Below are 23,593 nucleotides of genomic sequence, written 5' to 3' on the forward strand. Positions count from 1 at the left end.
AAGGTGAAAATCTGTAGTAACAACAAATGAAAGGATAGAAAACAAATTTAAATCTTAGATAACTACTAAAACTTATTAAGAACAGGCATAACAAAATTGTACCAAGTTACACTATAAACTCTGAGCATCCCACATCTCCTTTTGTTGTACCTTAGTTCACTTAATGTTTATTGTTTTAAAAGTACTCATCTGTCAGACTAAAAGAAGTAAAAGTGTTAATTTAAATCTATTCTGTATTTCCTATTCTGACTCAATAGCTTTAAAAACGTTTCTTGAGCAGATACATTTACTTTATTTACATGGTGACAGTGTTTCCCAATTTAAGGTCTATAAATGTATCGTGAAATCCTATGCTGAACAGGGACTTTGCGGTCATTTAATCTATGGATGGGTGCCACAATGGAGACTGCTGAGACATCGTGGAAGAGGAAGGTAGAAGAATCGATCAATAGATCTTTCTGTAGTCAGGAAACACTCTGTAAGCTGTTAGATCAGTAAACTGACCTTTTACAGTAATCGCTATGTCTCTGGCTTGATTTTGTGGTACTGCCCTCCCCCTTACAAGTGTTCTCTGGCAAACTGTGTGTGTAGTTGTTATTTCCAAAAATAAAGTGAATGAAAGGTTTTTAAAACATTTAAAGGTAACTATAAAAACAAGGTTTGAGAGTCAGCAAAATGAACTTTGGGACTTGAAAGAGCTATAGTTTGTTAAATGCATGGTGACAGCATGACAGCATATTCAGCTATAGTGAGCTTTAAAATTGATTGGCAAGGGTGTAAATAAGCTTTAACGTGGCAGTCTTCTCTCAGCAGTCCAGTAGACACCTGAGGGCTTACTAAATTTAAGAAGTCTTCTTTGCACAGCAGAAAGGGCCACAAGGCTTGTAGTTTGCGCATCAAAAACTTAAAGATGTTTACATTCTTTATGAGTTCTTTTACTAAAACTACCTCATGCCTTTTTTGAAAATGAGAGAGGAAGGAGACTGAAAAAATTTTAAACTGAATGAATAAAATGAATATGCTGTGAAAGATACCCATATTTTTGTTGACATAATACAGAGCCCAAGTTCTGAAAATGTGTGCCCTGTATCTGAGGTCCTCTCTTAGGTTTCATAGCTCTATCTAGTAGCCTGGATGAATTGCTCTTGGCTAAATAATATTATGCTTATTGATGTTAAGACACCATGAGAAAAATGTGAACCAGGGTACTCTCTGTAATATTTGTGACTTTAATTTTCTCCTCTATATATGGGTTATACCTCTCAACTATCATTTGCCTATTTCTAGACAAGTTCATGATACTATGAACTTATATTAGAACAAACTAATGAGTAAATTAGGAATTAATAGTTATCTTTTCACCATAATAAATATAATTTGGTTTAGAACTTACATAATTACACAAAACACTGCTTACAAGTGGGTCTTTTAGAGGGTATGAATTCTATACTAATTCATTTAAAAGTAATATAAAACTCTGTATTTACCTGTGGTCCTCATTTGTAGCTATCAAGCTGGACACATTCCGCAATATCCCACCTCCACTTTCAATAATGGCTAACGTATTTGTCTGGCTCCGGTAAGTGAGAGTGCCAACCAAAAACGCAAGTGCACCATCTACAGCACATATATCAGCTTTATTCTCAGTGCAATGTGCTGACAAATTCCATAAGGCACTCAATACGCTTTTGAGGGTTGATTCCTATGAAGAAACAGAGTATGTGTCACCTAATCAGAGTTGGAATTTGCCTCTTATAACTTCTATTAAGTTATTTTTTTATCTCTCCTGCTGCTTATCCTTCACTGGTAAAGTATTACGAATTCCCCATTTAGAAAAACTTTCATAAAATACCAAATGGAACTTAAGTCAGTGATATCTCCATAAAACAAGCAGAAGACAATATTAAACTAATGACCTTTATGAACTTTATTCTAAGTGTTTAGAGGGTACACACATATCCTACAAGAGCTTATATTAGAAAATAAAACAAAACTGATATGTATTCTGAGAAAAGATAACACTTCCAGGGTACCAGAAACAAGACAAAACCCTCTACATACTGATATGGAAAGATATCTAAGATGTATTATTACATGAAAAGAGCAAGTTGCAGAGCAGTATGTACAATATTCTGTTTGTATAAAAAACACACACATGCTTATATGATTGATGCAAAAGTTAACAATATAACATTAAAAAGAAAGCATCCTGGAAAAACTCCAATTTCTTAAAACTCCCCAAAAAACAAAGTAATTACAAAAACTAGAACTCCCTGCTACACAATATGATAGTAAATTGTCAAACTGTAATTGCCATAGAAGCACTCTGAGTATACAATTAAGGATATTTGGTCAAAACTTGCCATGATCCTCACAAGATCTGTGAAATTGAGATCAGGGGAAAGAAATGCATTTCTCACATTCTACTAGGCTTTAGATTGACATTTAAAATAATGTAAATGCCATTTATTGTTTTTCAAATTTAAAATCAACTTACAGAAAAATAACCTAAGATGTATGTATTGGCAAAATTAGAATATAAATACTATGCTTTTGTGGGAGATAGTGACGGATGTAAAGTTGTTAAGAACAGGTGGAGGCAAGAACATACAATAGAGTTATTGTCTATGATTGATACACAATAAACGGGGGTTTTAGTTTGTTGCTGCAGTGGAAGAGATGATCAATAGGGTAATTGAGAACACTTATGTAAGGAGTGGTATAGGTATGTTTCAAATTTTCGTCTACGTCCAGGCATTCACTAGGAAATGTCTCAAGAAGATAAATTTTAAAATAGCCATTTAAGCAAATTATTTAGAACCTTGGAGGCAATACAAGAATAAAATCAGATATTTGTGTCTGGGAGCAGATAAGAAGCAGACAGGGATTGTTATTTTTTTTTATAAGGCCCTAAGTTTTAGTTCTTTTAAAAGCATATTAATATATTATTTTGATTAGTAAAATGATTAGCAAACAATTCAAATAAAACAAAAGTTTCCTTTTGCTTTACAGAGTAATTTCTGTATGCCTGGCACGATGTTAACTAACTATACATAGTTTAGCCAAGTAGAATTCCTGACATCACAATTTTACAGTTTGTTAAGCCTAATATATATTTAGATAAAAGGTACAATAAAATATGAAAAGTTCAAAAAAAAAAAACTTGCCATGATCCTGATGTCAGTCTTTCTTCTTACTACAAATCAATCAAGGAACAAACATTCATTAGAAATCTACTCTATGCCTATGACAATTACGGGCACTCCAGAGGATACAAACAGCAAACTGATGCCTGCTTGGAAGATACTAACAATTTACTTTGGGAAAAAAAGATGCAGAACCATATATGAAACAAAGTACTCTAAAGGAAAGATTATTGTCACTTGAATTTAATCAAACAAATGAAATATTTCACGGAGGACAACAGCTCTGTAGAAGGTAAGACCTGTACACTCAGAGAGAAGACAGCGACTCCTAGCCGGGGAAGTAGAATGAGGAACGGTGTGGAAGTAGGAATCAGAAGAGAAGACTGAAGAACAGAAAGACACAGAGGAGATCAAAGTGCATACTGGGGAACAGTGGGAAGAAAGGGCAGAGAGGTCAAAGAAGGTTGTGAATGTCACAGCAAACATTTCAGGCCTAATTCAATAAATAGCTAGCCACTGTACTCTATTCTCTTTATCAGAAAATTAAATGAATGAAAAAAATCTAGGAACAGGTTTAGTTACTTTTTATCAAGAGGCAGGGAAGAAGTGCTTCCACCAATCAAGATGTGAGAGGGATAGAGCTCAATTTTCATTACATTGTAATTGAGGTAAAAGGTGGGACATTCAAAGTATCCTGAGCACAGAAAAAACAGCAAGAGTTTAGAGGAGTGAACTAAATTGCAAGTGGCCCAGAGGTGAGAACTGAAGGTAGGAAAATATTAGAAGTTGCTCTCTACGAGACCACATGTAGAGGGCCAAGGGTTTTGTTTCAAAGAAGCTTCATAGTTAGGATTAGAGGAGATAAGAAGAAATGAGTAGAGGTTGGATGTATATAGGTGGTGAAAACAAAGGGAAGGGTTTCAATAAGGTGTGTGACGAAAAAGTATCAAATATAGGTATAGGTACAAAAGAAAAACCCAAGTTAATCTTTAAATCTAGATTTTGTTAGAAAATTAGGAGGTAATGAAGAAGGAAGATTAAGATTAATTAAGAAATGGAGGAAGTGACCTGTTCAGGGTTTTGGTTGTTACAGGAAAAAGAGAAACACTACAGGAGTTAGAAGAAGCAACAGAGAACCAGCACCCACCTTCCTGCCCCCAATACTGGGCTTCCTATAGACAGCTGAAACAAAAAAGCCTTCTTCTCTACAGCCATCCAGTAGAGAAGAGATGGAAGATAAGGGTGCACAGCAACCCTTGGGGCACAGGGTACAGGTGAAGGAAGCGTTCTGTGGTATAGAAGAGTACGAGCCAGCTGCATGAAGTTAAAACGATGCAATACATGGGGAATGTGGAACGTAGTTCTGATTCTTTTGGTCATTAGCAGCAAGGGAAATTGAGAAGGAAGAGATGAATTAAAAAGAGAAGGAATGTTGACAATGACTGTTACATTGAATGTAGAAAAACGGGGAACAAATAATTTCTAAGACTGCTAACCAGAAGCAGGCTCAAACCAGAATTGGGTATTATAAACTTCTGATGAGCTGGTTTTTCCAAGATTGGACTTACATTAAACATTTATATATGAATTTAGGGAGAAATGATCTTTAAAATACTACTCTTTGTTTACAAGAACAGGGACTTTCCATTTATTACAGTCTTATTTTATGTTTCTCAGTAGGATGTGTTTTTTAATCTAGCTTTCTCGGTTTGTAGCAATTAGTTTGTACGTAGCCCACTGTGGTCCTTGAGAGAGAATAAAGTCATGAACCATTATTCAGCAGCAGTACAAGTCTCCAGAATACATACAAATACATTAAATCTTTCTGAAAATACGCAGGGTTGATTAGATTAGGAGTCTTAAAGTGTGCACGGTACTAATTTTTTGGTATAACTTTACTGAAGTATATTCGGAAAACAAGCTTCACATATTTCAAGTGTGTAATTTGATCATTTTTGATGTATGCGGATACTCATGAAACCATCACTCCAAAATAACAAACACTTATTTTATCCTCTGAAATTTCCTGGTAATCCACTCCACAAACCTAGGCAATTACTGATCTGTTTTCTGTCACTATAGATTATTGCATGTATCAATAGTTCATTCTTGTATAGCAGAATAGTATTCCATAGTGAATATGCCACAATTTATTTATACATTCACCTGTTGATGGACATTAGAGTTATTTCTAGTTTTTGGCTATCACAAATAATACTGCTGTGAACATCTGTGTGTAAGTCTTTGTGTGACCATAAACTTTTGTTCCTCTTGGGTAAATACTTAGGAGTGGAATGGCTGGGTCATAAGGTAGGTGTATGTTTAACTTTAGAACACTGCCAAGTGTTCTCCAAAGTGGTTATACCATTTTACATTCCTACTAGCAGTGCATGAAAACTCCAGCTGCTCAACATCCTTGACAACACTTGGTCAATCTTTTAAATTTTAACCAATATGTCTAATGGTATCTCATTGTAGTTTTAATTTGTATTTCCCTGATGATTTATGATATTGAGTATCTTTTCAAGCGCTTATTGGCCATTCATATATCTTCTTTTCTGCAGTGTCAGTACAAGTGTTCTGCCGATTCAGTAGTGTTTTAAAGGTATGTTTATGTAGACTCTAAGTATATTTGAATATTATCTTTACAACCAGTTATTTAGTTGAATACTTTTCTTACTTCTAATAATTTTTCAGCTGATTTTCTTGAGTTTTCCAGGTATAAAATAATTCAGCAAAAATACATAACAAACAATAAAAACCAAACCTTTTTACCTTCTCTTAAAAAGGATATTTTGAAGAAAAAAATGTAGGCTGTGGTCTAGGAGGACGGGTTAGGTGAAAGGAAGCCCAGATTAGTTAGCTAAGACTTGCTTAGTCCCTCTTAAATTTCAAGTTTACTTTTTTTTTTAAATTAGTTTAGTTTCTGAAGTAGATATCCCACCTCGAGATGTTTCCTTTTGTAAACAAATCATTATTTGGGGGTTTCTCACTGTTTAGTCTGCTTACCTCTTGATAAGCTGACCATCAAAATTTGAGGATTCCGGGGGACTGAGATTCGGAGCGCACAGAGGTTATACTTACACCAGTGATTCTCAGCTAAGGGTGATTCTGCCCCTCCTCCCTTCCAGGGGACATTTGGTAATCTCTGGAGATGTTTTTGATTGTTACAACTAAGGGGAGGGTGTACTGACATCTAGTGGGCAAAGGCCAGGGATGCTGCTAAATATGGCACAAGTCAGTCGCCCAAAACAAAATTATCTGGTCCAAGGTGTCAACCGTGCGAGCATGAAAAATTCTGACTTACTCTAGGCCACGTCATATAAACTTTTCCATCTTAATACTTTTACAAGTTTAAGAATAAGGATTGATGAAATAAACAGGTCAGAAATTAGGGACTCTCAGGGGTGAGAGAGGGCAGCAATAAATATCCAAAGGTAAAATCCATATTACAGTACTAAATGTTTTCAAGGTACCTTTTTAACTTCCAAAGCACACTCCATCAGTGCTTTCACACTTCCAACTTCACGCAATGTCTTTTTACTATTTACATCTGCTCGCCAAGACAAATTCCTTAAGACGCTTGCAATAACCTGAAATGAAGCAATTTTAGAATAATTTGTATATAAAATCATTTATACCAGTTGCTGTTTTTTTGTTTTTAATGCTAGAGTTAAGAGTAGAAATCTATTAATAAAGAAATTCCTCCTAAATGCTAATATAGTGCCAAATGGAATTCCTACAATTTTTTCCTTTATTCTGGTTTTAATGTAATCATAATTTAACCATGAAATACTAAATACTGAGCCACAGATTAAATTAATCTAAATCAGGACATTAACCGGCCAATATCCAAGAAAAACATTTGAAATTCTGAGTAATACCTGCTGTAAGTCCTCACTTTCAGATTTTAGTTGGGCCACAAGCGCTCTCATGCAGCCTTTCATAGAGCACAGTGTAGCCTGTAAAATTAGATATGGAAGAGAGGGTCAGTGTCAAAGCAACCTGAAGCTGTGCTGTATTTTTGACTACTAAACTTCAAATCCAGTTTTAATTGTCTCATTTTAATAATAACTAATATTTTACCCATAAAAAATTTAGAATCAGATTATATAAACGAAAGACAACCCTCCTAATACTTTGCCATCTGTTCTTCTCTTGGCAAACTGGAAAAATACAGTGAATAAATGATGAGAAATGATAAGCAAAGGGTTTTAAAGTCTCTTATCTGGATGGAACTAATATGTTTCTAACACTTGCACTGGCCATCAGAATCTTCAGATTTTTGCTCTCATTCCTAGGAACAGTGTGATTTAAATGTGATTACGTAAATCCACTACTGTGTTCCATCTTTTGCCTTTCTTTAGGCAGACAACCAAATGAGTAAAGATATGCAGTTGGGTGTGAAGTTTAGGTTTTTATTAGTCAATGTTTAATGAGAAGAGTAACAAAATCAGTGAAGTAGCTTATATAAAAGCAAACGAACTCATACCTGAGGTATCTTAAGAAATGGATCTTATAAAACATACCTTGTTGGCTACATCTCCAAAAGTCAAGTTTGTCAAAGCCATTCCAGCATATCGTCTTAATGTAATACTGTAGTGGTCATTAGTAAGCCCATACATTTCACAGTCCACTTGCAATAACTCTGCAATGGCCTGCAGTCCCCCTAATTCAAAAAGGGCAAGAGGAAAAAGATAATAATCTAAAATAAAACAAATTGGTACCATGTTTATAACTTAAATATTAGGGAAAAGATATCAAAGAATGAGAATATATGGCTTAAATTTGTCTTTAGAATTACAAGCTACAAAAACTGTTAGAAAGGACTTTTTTGTAATATACTTGAAAAATACAACCAACAACTATTCCATTTTCTGCCAGTTTCTCCACCCTCCAGCCCTTTGCCTTGCTGAATGAAATGAGCGTTATACTCTCTTTACTGCACATACACTGTATCTTGTCAACGATGAAGAAGGCTACTTTCTAACACTAGGTCTTCTTGAATGTAAGCAGAAAAAGGTAACATTTTTATTATTAGGACTTTATAAACACTCTTCACTGTTGCACCCTCTGGCCTAATCACTTCAATATTTTTTTTATCTGTTGAATAATTATCTTTAGGAATACTGAAACTTCTAAGTGAAACTGTGCATGAAGCAAAGCTTATTTTTTTATGAAAAAAGAACTATCTGTTCAACTTATTACTAAGTTCTATAAAACTACTTATGTTTTTAAAAAAATTTCTTACTTTTCTTTGATACTCACAAGTGTCAAATACCAACTATATTAAGGTTTAGTATTTTCTTTCTCTTTGATTCCCACCATTGGGTGTGCTCAACAATACCCACAGTGGTCAACACTAGGAAGGCAAGGAGCAAAATGATTCGGGAAAAGAAGAGGAAAGACATAAAGGAAGGCGTAGTAAAAAAACAAAAGGCAAAGCAAAATGGTGAGGGAGTAAGCAAAAAGAAAAATAAAAATGCATATGGGGCTATTCAAAATATCATTCATCATCAGTATTAATCATCATGGGACTGGGGATATTGTTTTGTCACAGAGAAGTGGCTTAGACAGAAAAGAAGATGAATATGAACAGGCAATTCTTAGATATTGTAAGTCTAATCAGTCAAGTCATTAATCTGAAAGAGAACCTGTACATTTAGTATTTTGGCAAATGATGTAGAAGGGTCAGTATGTAGAGGAATCTGCAAGTTTGCAAGACAGAGTTCTATCTTAGGTCAAGAATTCCAGGCTAGGGGATTCAAGTGTAGAAGATTTGTGCAAATCTTTATGACTAGCAGAAATGACAGATGAGTTTGAATGTAGATAAGTGAAAATTAATTTGGTTAAGGAAAATCCAAACCATATTTAGGAAGATTTTCCTCCATCCACCCTGATGATGGAAAAATACATAGCTGTGAACAAAATACAGTCACTGTTTTTATGGATCTTATAGATTAGAGCAAAGATAGATGTTGAACAACTAATTTAACTGCGATGGGTTGTGTAGAAGCCCAAGGCAAGGTAGCAGGTGAACTTAATCTAGACTCGGGGGGTGGGGGGGGAGGGACGGGGCACAGACAGGAAAAAGGCTGAGGAAATAATGTCTAAGTTGAGACCTAAAGGATGAATGAATATCTAAAAAGGGTGTGGCAGGAACAATGAAGCATTTTAGCCAGATGAAACAGCATGTGCAAGGGCTCTGGGCCTGAAATGTAGAGCAACAAGGAGAGGGTTACAAGATGAAGCTACAAAAATTGGTAGAGGCCAGATCATGCAAGACTTTATGTCTCACACTAAGGATTTTAGGGAGGGGAAGGAACAATTAGGTGTGTTCTAAATAGATTCCAATGGTTGCAGAGTGCAGAATGGATTATGACTGGAAATGGGGAGACAGGTAAGACAAAGTACTGCAGATAGGAGAGACTATAGGTGGCTTGGACTGGGAATGAAAACAAGAGCAGTGATTTGAGATATATTAAAGTAGTCAGTTACTAGATGTAGGGGACAAGGATCAAGTCATGGATGTCTTCCAAAATTCTGGCTTGAGCAAGACTGGAATGCCATTTTCTGAGAAAAGGAACCCTCGGAGAGACAGAGATCTGGGGATGCAGGAAATAACAAATTCAGTTTGTGACAGCTGAGTTAGAGCTGTCTGAAAGTCATCAGAGTGAAGATGATGTAAATTTGAAAAACCACTGTAACTGAAGCCATGGAGTGGAGGATACTGCCTAGGGAGAGAGGAAGAGAGCCTAGGACAGGGCTTGGAGGAATTCCGCCATTTAATACTTGGGTAAAGAAAAGGAGCCAGTAAAAGAACTGAACACTCTGACCCAGGAAATTGACCTGGGGGTCACTGTTGACCTGAAGACAGTGGCCCTGTGTACTGATGAGATCACCAAAATGCTGAGCATTATAAAGCAGACTATCAAGACCAAAACAAAACATACTATGCTTTGAGCCTACATAAGATCCTGCCTGGTGTAGCAATACCTGTGATAAAGGTCCCAAGAAGGCACTAAATGAGCAAAGAGTTGAATATTCTTGTATGGAAAAACTAAAAATCTTAGGATTTGATCCTGAAAACAAAGAATAAAGAAGGATGTAGTTGATATAAACAAAACCATGAAGAACATGGCTAATGAATGAAGAACATGGCAATAAAATTTAGGATATCAGATAAAAGAGAAAGCCCTTTATAATTTCAGGCAAATAAAGACATCTCAGTGAATTTTAAGGCAAAGAATATAATTCATACATTAAAACTATAAATGGATTCACAAAAATATTATGCAAATTGATGACTGATGGAATAAAAACTAGGTTGCCCTAAGAAAAATCAGTATGTTGCAAGGTAATGCAAAGATGATGAGCATGTCCTTCCACATTTTTCTTGGAGTCTCTGTTAGAAAATAGTGGTCCAGATGGACCAAATATTATCCAATATGGTATCTCATAACCTTATGGATAGTAGAGGACCAATGGCTTCAGGTGACATTCAACAAAATCTTTAATTTAGACTTATCAAAAAAAGATAACAGAAAGATGACACAATTTTTTAAAGTATATTACTTTTCTTTTACTTGGTTTAGCTAGTCACCATTAGCATGAAATGCTTCATTGTAAAATAAATATTAGGGGCCCAACATCAATATTCTATAGATTGGTGTTTCACAAAATTTCCTGATCATAAGAATCACCTGGGTCACTTGTTAAATATGATTCCTAGGTCCCCCCTCTGGAGCTTCTGTTTTACCCAGCCTGCTTCTACAGGGCTTCTACATGGTTCTGCATTGTTTGACAAGTGCCTCTGGTGATCATTATGATCCGGTTTGGGAAACACGAAGACAAATAAACCCTGAATTCCTTGAGAGTCAGGACCACATCTTAATCATTTTCATATCTAGTGCCTAGCACAGTTTCTGGGACAGAGCTGGGAATTAATAAATGTATACATCACTGATATTATAGTCTAAAACTTGCAATACTAATAGGTACAAACTTAAATGACCCTGATAGTTGTAGAATCTTCTCGTATGTCCAAATGACAGTCCCAACTGACTGGGCTTAGGAATCTCCCTTTACCTACTTGGGACTTTTTTCCCCTTATCCCTCACTGTCAGATACCTTGTGCTGTCTTACTCTATTTCTCCATAATGCACAAACCTTGATCCTTCTTTTGCTCCAGTGCAAATTCGGAGGCTAGGAGTGAGAAGAAGGTAATCCGCTGTGGCTACGTCCCCAACAGTCACACCCCCAGAGGCCCCAACCTGCTCCTCACCTGAAAGCCCCTGCCCTAGCTCCTGTGATGAAATGCCCCGGGTAGCCTTCCTACCTGAAGAAGGAAGAGGAACAAATACTGAGTCTAGGTTTACTTTGAAATTCAGATGATTAATGTGTCAGTCCTAGTCTACAGTCCATTTGGAACACAGGGACATTTATAGAAAAACCTTTCCGGTAGCTTTAAATTGGATTAATTTTCCTGTTTCTTCATTATTTTTACCCCCTTCCCATTACTACTAGCATTAAAAAAAACATCCAAACTTAAAATTTTCACAAATGCTGAGATTGTATTGAGGAGGGGAGAACTCATGAGATTACACTCAGTTCCACAGGAGGCTGGGTGTGGGTGGGGGAAGGAAGAGAATCAGGTGGGCCAATTGTGAGGGCCTGCAGGAAGAAATGCCTGGCTGGAGGGCAGGCCTGAAATCACAAGTGCATAGCCTCCCAGTGATGACTCTGAGGAGACAATACTCATTTTGGCTGTTCAGGTTCTCTGGGTTTAAGAGTCTCGTGACCTTGTCACTTTTAAGGTAAATGATGAACGACAATGATGAGGGTGATAGGAAAACAAAGTGGGAGCTGGAATGTAACGTAACATAAACAGCACAAAAAGCAAGGGTACAGCTACACTAAGATGGAAACTCAGTGTGCGGTTCTTGCTTGTGGCATGACTAGAGAGATCCAGTTCACATGAGATGGCTCAGCATGATGCAATTTATAAATACCACCTGTGCAAAATGAACCTAGAAATCAAAGAAAAACTGTTACATGAAAAATGGGGTGCAGAAATGCAGGTTACATAAGATTTAGAGTGTGCGATAACACATACCTAAAAGAGTAATCCTTCCAAAATTAATGGAATGTTTCTACTTTAGACCATAATGCTTTCTATATTCACCAGTTTCGAAGATATCATGCTGCTTATCATGAAAATCCAGTAGGGTATCGATAACCACAAAGATAAATGAGAATCTTAATAATAATTCCTTCTGGTGCCTATGAGAAGTGATTGAGTGCGAAAACAATGAAGTAGGCTCCACATTTCAAAATAATTCAAATTACTCTCTGCATCAATAGTCACACAGGGTCTACCTTGGCAATAGGGGCAAAGAGTGGCCTATTTAGTAATTTTCTCAATCTTTGACTAAGATTTTGAAACTCCAAGATAGCCTATAAAAGGGTAGCAGTTTTTGTCACTTAGAACATTTTCTCCTCTGAAAACCAGAGAATAATCATTTGCTACAAGGAGGAAGCATCTGGTAATAAAAGTTAGTGGTCTTATATTCCAATTCAACAATGATGAAAATCTTCAGTATTCTTCTACGGCATTAAGAAGCATTTTTGTCTTACCAAGTTCATTCATTGCATGTCTATGCTCTTCATCAAATGAAAGTTTCATTAAAACACACACAGCAGGACAGATCTGATGTTCAACAGGAGCTGGCACTGAAAAATAAAATTGACATAAACCATAATGTTTTGTTTTCTCAAAAGCAATGATATTTATTATACTTAAAAAATATGCAGGGCTGACTAATATATCCCTAATGCATAGTAGTTTAGTGGATCAACAAATATTTTCTGAATAAATGAATATTATAAATATGGAAGAGAAAATGAGGAAAGGGCTTTTCTTGGTTCCAAAAAAATGTTTCCACTCATCTGCCCTTGACTAAGTCTGCTAGTATAAGTCCATTGCAGGTTTATGCTATAATTCAAATAATAATTTTAAATTATATGGACTATATGAAAGAATATAAGTATTTTGGTATAAAGCTGTTTAATTTTGTTCATAATTTTTATTTAAACTACTGTCATGAGTGTGGTTTAAAAGCACATGGCTGTGTGCAAAAGTAGTAGAGAAACCTAGTACAACCCTAGGAGAGAAAGTTTACTATATAGACAGATGCTAGATAGTAAACAAAAATGTAAAGAAAAGGTGTCCAAGGAAAAGTACCTCCACATTTAATACTATGCACAAGGTCTCAAAACTCATTATTTGAAATAAAATTTAAAAAGCAAGTCTATTTTTCAGAAGTAATAATATTAATTTATTCTATATAACTTTCTAGAGAACAGGTATCAAGAGCACAAGATGCGAGTCAAAGAAAACAAGTCAGAAAGACAATGTTCTCCAAGTAAAGTATCTTATTAGTTCTCCTCATCTCTAAGACAAATAGATATAAAGGACTATTTCTGCTGTTCTCTTATTCTTCAAAATTTTTAGATTTCAAATAAATTCACCTCTATACCTAAGCTAAAAGAAAATCTTCTAAAGCTTCATAGATTATGTTCTCACCATCACTCCTCTCCTGCTCCTCAAATCAACAGGTTGACACAACAGTCCTTTGTCGTGTATGTATGCTTGTGTGTGTGGTCTTAGGTGAAAGGAAGGTCTTACCTTATATACTTACTGCTTTTGGTTCTTGCTACAGGAATGAAGTAAGTTATACCCCCAAGGGTCCCAACTCCCATGTTCCCTGCTCCTGAGGGAGAGGGGCTGGTGGCCAAGGGTGTCTCCCTGAGCAAAGAGCTGGGTGGCTGATAGCCCCTAGCAATTGGGGCCCATCGCCTGGAGCAGTATGGTGCAGTAGGCTGAGAGTCAGAAGATCTGGCCTCTGTCCCTGGCTCCACCACTTACTAGTTGTGAGACCACAGGCAAGTCTCTTAGCCTCTCTGAGCCTCAGTTTCTTCATCTGTAAAATGGAGATAATAATACCTTCCCTTCCTACTTCACAAGGTTGTTGTGAGGATCAAATAAGAGATATAACACAGCTGTGTATCTACAGAGAAGGTGATATGCAAATGTCAAGATCAGGGCTTGGTCCCTAACAGCAGAAGGAACTTATGTTAAGTCACTTTCCTCAATCTATAAAATAAAAGAGATGGGCAGCATAACTGTTCAAGTTCTTTGCAGATCTACTATGCTATGATGCTACATGTCTGTATATAAGATTTTATTTTGCTAATTTTTTCTAGAAAAATAGAGACTTGACCTTTAAACTATGTTAGCAATGTAGATGGCTAATATGAATTTCCCTTTTCTACTCATAAGGACAACATACTAACTAAAAATGTTTTCTTTTTAAAAACATTTACATTTGCTTTGTAACATGCACTCTGATGTACACTATAGGGAACATACTTGGATTTTTGTCCTGGTCCATGCCTTGTTCGTGGGCTTCCTGCCACTCCCAACAGGTTTCACAGTAAGCTCGTATCTGTTCCAAAAGATGAAGGACTCGGATTTCACGCCTGCCTCTCTTGTCATCAGGCTGTGAGTGAATGATGTTGTGGAGTGCTGCACTGGCCCTGGCCCGAGCCTCTTTACTGCCCCGGGAATTTCCCAACAACACAGAGTCTTTGTCATTGCCATGTAAAAGCTGGATGAGGAGAGGAAGACATCCAGACTGTCGCATGGATATACAGCTGTCTTGGGAGCTAGACATAGCTAGCAAAGTTCGTGACATATCATCCTTATCATGAGTACCAAGCATTGACAACAATGAATACACCATTTCCACCTGTGGGCCAAATGAGTTTAGAAACAAAATTATGACTTTAATATCCAAAAGCTAACACCAATGAAGTGATGAATGGGATATTTACTGTAACTCATTAAAAAAAAAAAAAAAAAAAAACCTTTCCAGGATGAAGTAACGAGCATTATTTCAAAATTCATATAATCACCACCAATTTGTTGATATGAGTAAATAGTAGTAGTAGTACTTATATACAGTGTTGAAAGAGAAAACAGGTTCTTACATACTTAAATTGCTCTTTGTCTGGATCAGCTGGTGACAATCCATTGACTATAATGAATGAAAATCAACTAATTTCTCTCTTTCCCTCTCTCTCTCTCTCACACATACACACAAACACAAACACACACAGAATGAGGAATGTGGTTTATCTAAATTCTTTACACAATTTAAAATTTTATTTTACTTCTTTTAATCTACAACTATAATTAAGTAGAAAACATTTCTCAGTAATTATCATTTACTAAGTACTAGTTCTCAGCAATCACTAACCCTCATCAGATTATAATGATAATATAGTTAAAATTATATGATTTCTCCCTTATACATGTAAAAATATTGTGTCATAAAAAAAGAATGCCACGATCACATAGGGAGTATAAAGCCAGGATTCTTATTCAATTTTTTTTAAACAACTGTTAAGCATCAATTACTCTCTGAAAATGAATTTTAAGGATTTACTTAGAAGCAGATTACAAACAGAAAATAGTACTCTGTTATCCCAGACTGTGATCAGCCTCATTTCAAAGCTTCACGCTATCAATACGTAAAAGTAGAGGCTATTATATAAAAAATGTATCATCTCTATAAATCAGTGGTTCTTAATTGGGGGCAATATTGGCCTCCCACCCCAGACACTTATGTCAATGTCTTGGAGACAGTTTTGGTTGTCACAACTGCGGGAGTAAGTGCTGTGGCATCTAGTGGGTAAAGACCAGGGATGCTGCTAAACATCGTACAATGCAACTAAGAATTATCCAGTCAATAGTGCTGAGGTTGAGAAACTCTACTCTAAATGTGTAAATACACAGTATTCTTAGATACAAAAGTTTCCGGAAGGCAGGTAAATGGGCTTTCAAATTCTGGCTCTACTATTTACGAGCGAGCTGTGGGACGCTACCCAGTTATCTGATTCCTCTAAACCCATTTCCTCAGTTGCAAAATGGAGGAATTTACCTAACAGGGTTTTCTCTGTGAAGATTAAATGAAATAATACATGTATAGGGCAGTAGCTGGCATTCAAGAATATAGAAAAGTCTTAATATTAGCATGCATAAATCACTTCAAAAGAAAACAGTATTCCAGCTGCCAGCTTTCACAACAGTATTGTTGAATATTAGAGATTTTCTTCATAGTAAAAACTATGTTGTTGTTGGACAGATCTGGGGTTGAATTCCAATTTAATTACACAACAGCTGCCTGAACTTTTTCTGTTTCAGTTTTCTCATTTAAAAAAGAGGGACAAGAATATCTTACAAGATTTTTGAGAAGATCAGAGACAATGTACATACAACTTCTAGCACAGTTACTGGCATACTAGAGGTCCCAAGTAGTAGCTATTGTGAGTTATTAAACAGAATGTCTCATATTAACAATATCATTGATGATTCTAAAATTCTTTTCTTTTCTTTTTTTTTTGAGGAAGATTAGCCCTGAGCTAACATCTGCTGCCAATCCTCCTCCTTTTGCTGAGGAAGACTGGCCCTGAGCTAACATCCATGCCCATCTTCTTCTACTTTATATGTGGGACGCCCACCACAGCATGGCTTGACAATCAGTGCCATGTCCGCACCCGGGATCCGAACTGGCAAACCCCGGGCCGCTGAAGCAGAATGTGCACACTTAACCGCTGCGCCACTGGGCTGGCCCCTAAAATTCTTTTCTTAAATCAACTTTAGTTATTTCAGTAATACTTTTCCGAAGAGCTATTATATTATTAAAGTAAAGAGTATGCTGTGAAAACAATGGAATTATTTAGATTTAACTGAAAATGTAGTTTAGTAATATTAGAATTTCACCTTTGTCAATATAATAGTAAAGCCTCTGGCTTCAAACAACAATAATTATGTTCTTTATAACATACTATTCCCAACTCATAAAATATTTGTTAACATTTGGGAAACCCTTAGAAAGCTCACTTATCAGCACTGGATAACATTCACTTTCAATAACTTTTCCATTCACTTAAATAAATATTTATTAAACACTCATTATGTGCAGGCTCTGTGCTAGATGCTGCAAAAGAGACATAAAAACACCCCCTGTTTTCCATAAGAGTGTCATGCAAACTGTAGTGATTCAAAGGAGGCAGACAGACTGCATGGGGAGCTGAGAGGACCTTGGCAATCAGACGATGTTTTGTAAAGCAGTAAAGCCTGAGAGGAGCTCTGAAGGCTGGCCAGATCCTGACAGCCACTTTGCGGGGGGGCAGAAGGTGGAGGCGTGTGCCACCACAGGCAAGGCGTGGAGGCAGAAAGGCACAGGGAGTGCTTGGGGGGCAGCAAGTAAGCCGGTGTGGCTGGAGCTTGGGGTACTTGCAGAGAAGTGGGCGATAAAGCTGAAAAAGAATAAAAAACTATCTAATTTGGGACTTTTTATAATCCTTATTTTCCCTTTGTCTATGCTTCTTTGTGTAAAAAGAAGTCATTTCTTTAAGAGCCTGTGATGACGGAATCAGAATTCTCCTCTAGCTGAATTTAAAAGATGAATGAGGGCCGGCCCAATGGCGCAGCAGTTAAGTGCGCATGTTCTGCTTCAGCGGCTCGGAGGTCACTGCTGTGGATCCCCGGTGCGGACATGGCACCGCTTGACAAGCCATGCTGTGGCAGGAGTCCCACATATAAAGTAGAGGAAGACAGGCACAGATGTTAGCTCAGGGCCAGTCTTCCTCAGCAAAAAGAGGAGGATTGGCAGCAGATGCTGGCTCAGGGCCAATCTTCCTCAAAAAAAAAAAAAAAAAAAACAAAGAATGTTTTAGCAGAATATTCATAGTATTAGCAAGGAGGTTTATAATCTTCTGTTACCTTGGTTCCCAGATGACTTGTCAGCCTTCGAGGAGCAGAGTGTGTGCTACTAGAACTCAAAACACTGGCTGTTTCATGATCCATTCGTGCAGTCGAACCCTAGAAATTAAGCAAATTATAGATAGTATAATTTAGATTATAGATAAACATAGCTAACTTCATGTTAAGGCACTTCTGTCTTTAGGGTAAACAGCTAAATATACCATTAAAAGTGTGAACAAAACCGCTCCAAGTGAGTATTTTTATCTATAAACTTATTAAGTAGATTTTAGAGAAAAACTGAAGAATTCTAAGAGTATTATTTTTTCACAGATCAAAAGACATGCAACCACATTCAGTTAAATATAAACTGATAGACAGAAAACTCCTTTGATGGATGAAATGCTCCAAATTACCATAAAACTAACTGTGAATTCAGTATAGTCCAAGCTCTCCAGGAGCTCACAGTATAGAGAGGACTGCTTGAAACTTCTATTGGAGAAAAACATGAAAAAATAAATAATTGCAGGGTGGTATGATAAGCACCATAGTAGAAGAATGTATAAAATACTGAGGGAAAACAACTACGTGCTTACGAACTATTAAAGGTTGCATAAAATAAGTAACATTAAAGGCAGCCCTTGAATTTTGGGGTAGGAGACTGGTGGAAGAGCCTGTATAAAGGCATAAATATGGAGATCATGGAGTCTAACGTGGGTAGAACACACAGTGTATGGTGGGAGATAAAGGTTGGGTTAAATTATTAAGTGTCTCGTGTCATTTTAAAGATGTTGCTTTCAAGCTGTGGATGTTGCAGAGCCACTAGACTTTAGGCAGGAGAATGGCACAACCAGAATTATGTCTTAAAAAGACTCTAGAGGACAGGATGGAGAGATCACAGGTGGGAAATCAGGAAGAGGATATTTTCAATAGTTCAGCAGTTCTGAAGGCACAAAGTAAGGCTGTGAGAATAGGGAAATGGGGATGCATCATATGTAGGGGATAAAATCAAATGGCTTGCTAACTAATTGATTGTGAGTAAAGAGACATTGGGAGTCAAGGACAACTTGGTGGTGCTGAGTGTGGATAAATAGGTAGATAATGGTGCCATTAACAGATACATGAAACCAGGAAGAGATGATGGCTTTTCAGTGTGGGAACTGAGCGCATCTTTGAATACACTGACATCCAGTAACCATGCTCAATGGGCATCTGAAAACAGGATACAATTCTAGACAGGAGTAGGGGCTACAGATAAATACCTGGGACCTATCAAAATATAGGCCGCAGCTAAAGCCACTCATTAATGATTAAGATTAATGATCATAAGAATAGAAATCAATTAGAAAGCAATATTGGTAGGTACTCTGTTGTAGTTCTCAGCTCTTCAAGAGGAAAAGCTAGACTATAAGCTCTTGGAGGGCCGAAACTTCATTCTGTTCACATTTGTATTTTCAGGCTCAGAGAAGGTATCCACAAAGTATTCGTTACATTATGAATGAATGAGGAACTAGTAGTAAAATTCATAAGAATATTAGGACCGGGGACACCACTGCTGATTCTAATTGTCTTTCAGATAAACATGCTCTGGCTAATTGGAGAATGGAGTGTGATAAAGAGAAAACCATGATGGGAATAACAGGTTTTGAGGATTTTGAGTTGCTATCTCCTACTCTGCAGGGTACAGAGGGTTGGAATGAATCAGTATCTCTGAGTATACCTCATTTCCCGAAATTCTGGAACCAACAGACCTCGTATTTTCCTTTTGTACATAAAGTTCACTTTGGGTGACACGTTAAAAACTTCCCTATGAGTCAACAACTGTAACTGTTCATCTGTGAACTTCCACTGGTAGACGACACAGAAAATTGTTAAGCATTCCTAACTGATAGTCAGGATTCTAAGAGGTCATGATTAAATGTTCATACAGAGATTTCTGGATTTGTTATAAAAAGCCCTTGAATAGGCAATATCCTGAAGCTCATTTTTAAAAGGGCTGCCTAGAATTTCCACAGACGTCACGTTAAAGGCTAAGGTTAGGTTTTTCAGACTAGGCCACCAAAACATGTTTTAGACCATCATTCACAATAATGTTTTTAGGAGAAAATTACATTGTAAATGTAACTGTAAAAATAAAATTTTTTAATTGTAAAATGCATTCAATCATACACTTAAAATGGATACATTTTATTGTATGTTAATCTTTCCTCAATAAAGTTGATTTTAAGAAGTCCTAGCATGAGAGGTCTTTTTTATGTCTCTTATAGAAAAGCGTGAAGACTCACTTCTTCACCCACATAGGGAAATCTAGGGTTGGATTAAGAATGCCAGTAGAGTTTCAGAGTGGCTACCCTTTCCAGGCTCTACTCCTTTTGTGGGTCTGGACACTTTATGTTGATTAGCCCTCTAGAGAGACTTCTCAATTGGGAGTAGCTAGTTAGCACTCCTCAGGGCAGGGAGAAGGGGCAGCAGACGAAGACTCCTTTTGCATCTCTTTCCACTGCCACCAGCTACTGGGTGCTTTTATAATGGTCTTTCAATTCACATGCATCCAAACAATAAATATTTATTGAATTTCTGCTACTTTCTAGATACAGTACTAGTCACTAGGGACATAACTGAAGAAGACATTTCTAACTGCAAACATACTATTTTTGAGGATATCCAGGTTATTTTTACTGTTTGTGGTAGGTAGGCTCTAAGACAACCCCTAATGATCCTTTTCTACTGGTATTCATGTCTTTATGAAATCCCTTCCATTTTAGTATGGGCTAGATTTAATGACTGGCTTATATGAATAGAATGCTGCAGAGTGATAAGTCACTTCCAACATAAGTTTACAAAGACTGTGGCTTCCATCTTAGCCACTGTCTCTTGTTCTCTCTGAGGGAAGAAAGCTACTATGTTACAAACTGCCCTTAGGAGAGGCCCAGTTGGCAAGGAACTGATATCTCTGGCCAATAGCCAGTGAGGACATGAGGCCCGCCAACAGCCACATGAGTGAGCTAGAAGCAGTTCTTCCCCTGGTCAAGCCTTGAGATCACTGCAGCCCCAGCCAACACCTTGATTGCAAGCTTGTGAGAGACCCTGAAATGGAGTCACATAGCTACAGAAACAACAATAAGTGTTTGTTGTTTTAAGCTGCTAAATTTGTTAAGCAGCAATAGACTACTAACACATTGTTTGAAAGAAGAGAAACTAAGGGTTAAATTATGAAACAAGGGAGAAACTATTTCCACAATAAAACATGTTCCTGATATTCATTTCAGTGTAGACACCAGATCTTCTTTAAGCTTCCATCTTAGTATCTCCCTATACAGCTCTTTGATTTTGCAACACTACCCCCTCTCCCACTCTAGATAGCTAGAAGTCCAGATACATTTCTTATAAGGAGACATTGAGAGAACTTTCCCATACATATACTCCCTGAGCCTAGAACTTGGGCCTTGAGGATCTTTGCTGGGCCCTTTTATTATGGCTGAGCCGACATCTTTCAGAACTAGAGTCTCTCTACCTGCAAGAAATGGTAACTTCCTAAGAAGCGTTTCCCAACCAACTCATGACTAAATTCTGAAAAAATCTGAGTGTGATTAACTCTCTCAGAACCTCAAGACCTTTTAAAGAAGTCACGTTGCATATCCTTTGAATCAGCCTTGCTCACTGTCCAAAGATATAAGTACTCTCTATATCTCTTCTGACTCTCAGCTCTAAAATGTGAGAGACCCTATTTCCCACTGTTTTCTTTCCTATCCAACCTTCCTTGTGGAATCCAGGTTCCATGCCTCATAAATATGTCTACATCCTCAATTTTTCACTGAATGCTCCTTTCACTGGCCTTAACTGAAACTTCACTCTCACAGGACACCACCTCCCCCTGCAGCCCTCTTTTCCACATCCCACATACTTCCGAGTCAGCAGTTGGCATAAGTCAGTGTTTTCCTAACTCTTCAAGACTACTTTGAAACCATTAGCCTCCACCTTCCCATAATAGCCCCAAATCTCTTTGCGTTATAATCACCCTTCTCCTTCCCAGTGCTACCACCTACTAAACTCACAATCACTGTCCTCAATCATTAAATACTTTGGCACAAAGGTCACTGATTTCCTTCCACTTCAATCACTGCCATCATTCTGGGTAATTTCAACATCCATGCACATGACCCATTCAAAACCTCAGCCTCTCAGTTCTCTGATATCATCTTCAATGACATTTTTCTCCTCTACTCCATTTTAGCCATTGACACCCATGGCAATGTCCTGGACCACTTCCCATTACTCCAAAATGCACCATCTCTGAATAATGCATTTAGTTATCCTGTTGTAACTCTGACAGCCCATTATTCTAGCAATCTCCTTTAACCTTCCCCAAGAATGTTTCTTTGAAATGACTGGAATATTCAGTGCATGGATCTCTCTACGTACTCTAACTTGGATTTCTTGTGGTCTATCAGTTCCATAATTCTCTTGCTAGTTTTAAGTAGCTTTGCCCCATGGTTATTCTATCCCACCTATCTGGAAACACTGCAATTGTACATGAATCCAACTGTCTGTTTTCTCTACACTCTGATATGAACTGCTGAGCAGTATTTGATAAACTTGAGCATATGAGAAAATCACACAACTCTACAGGATGCTGCCCATATAAGTTTTATGGTCACCAATACATCTGTGCTCTTAGTACTGCTCCCACAATCCTTGCATTTCCCTAGTCAGCTCTCTTTCCTCACAGTGGCTATTTTAAGCATGGCTTGTTTTGTACAAAACTGTGGCTCTTTTCCTTCCTTTACCACAAATGATTTTACCTTCTAATTTACAGACAAATAGAAACCACCAGAAAAAACTCCCTCAACTTCTTCCTACCCAATTGACAAAATTACTTGCCTCCGTATCCATCCCCATCTTCTGCTGTTGCATCAGAGGCACCCTTTCTCCCAACTAGGGCCCATCCCTTCATGAAGGCTCTGGATCTTTTCCCTTCCCATTTCTCTTTGTTCTTTTGGATCTTCAACCTTTTTCTTTCCTGGGTCTTTCTCATCATCATTCAAACATGCTCATGTCTATTTTAAAAAACAGAAACAATCTCCAAATTTTCTCTCAAATCTGGTACTCTGCATCAGTTAATGGCCTTTTCTCTCTTGGGCAGTTCAATGAACCCAGACTTTCCGAGTTAGCTAAAATTGCTTTCTTTTACTTTTTAACCTTCCATTTAAACCTCAACTCACTTCAATATCATATGGTAGGGAAGAAAGCCAATGAAATTGCTTTTGCCAAGATCAGCACTGAACTTTTTTATTTTTGAGGAAGACTAGCCCTGAGCTAACATCCGCTGCCAATCTTCCTCTTTTTGCTGAGGAAGATTGGCCCAAGCTAACATTTGTGCCCATCTTCCTCTACTTTATATGTGGGACGCCTGCCCCTGCATGGCTTGATAAGTGGTGCGTAGGTCTGTGCCCAGGATCCAAACCGGCGAACCCCAGTGCATGTGAACTTAACCACTACACCACAGGGCCAGTCCCTGAAATTCTTGTTTTTTGTGAAACCCAATGGAGATTTTTCAATCCTCATGGTCAATGGTGCATACTGTTAACTGTTTCTTCTTTTTTTGAGCAATACTATT

The 23,593-nt window shown here is 37.3% G+C and overlaps 1 protein-coding gene across 22 annotated transcripts in view; it reads right to left on the reverse strand.

Annotated features, from left to right (window-relative positions):
• Nucleotides 1-23,593, reverse strand: part of APC (APC regulator of WNT signaling pathway) — a 116,597-nt gene that overhangs the window by 7,579 nt on the left and 85,425 nt on the right. For 6 of the 22 annotated variants that reach the window (XM_014730329.3, XM_014730325.3, XM_014730326.3 and 3 more), the window contains 8 exons: nucleotides 17,998-18,096; nucleotides 14,578-14,956; nucleotides 12,783-12,878; nucleotides 11,431-11,484; nucleotides 7,676-7,815; nucleotides 7,031-7,108; nucleotides 6,623-6,739; nucleotides 1,488-1,702 (listed from right to left, as the gene is read on the reverse strand). In XM_014730329.3, the coding sequence (XP_014585815.1) occupies nucleotides 1,488-1,702; nucleotides 6,623-6,739; nucleotides 7,031-7,108; nucleotides 7,676-7,815; nucleotides 11,431-11,484; nucleotides 12,783-12,878; nucleotides 14,578-14,956; nucleotides 17,998-18,096 (1,178 nt within the window). The remainder of the gene's footprint in view (nucleotides 1-1,487; nucleotides 1,703-6,622; nucleotides 6,740-7,030; nucleotides 7,109-7,675; nucleotides 7,816-11,430; nucleotides 11,485-12,782; nucleotides 12,879-14,577; nucleotides 14,957-17,997; nucleotides 18,097-23,593) is intronic. The other 16 variants (NM_001301314.1, XM_014730328.3, XM_005599506.4 and 13 more) reach the window with 3 other exon arrangements.

The sequence above is a fragment of the Equus caballus genome, chromosome 14 (genome assembly GCF_041296265.1).
Source record: "Equus caballus isolate H_3958 breed thoroughbred chromosome 14, TB-T2T, whole genome shotgun sequence".
NCBI classification, from domain to species: Eukaryota; Metazoa; Chordata; class Mammalia; order Perissodactyla; family Equidae; genus Equus; species Equus caballus.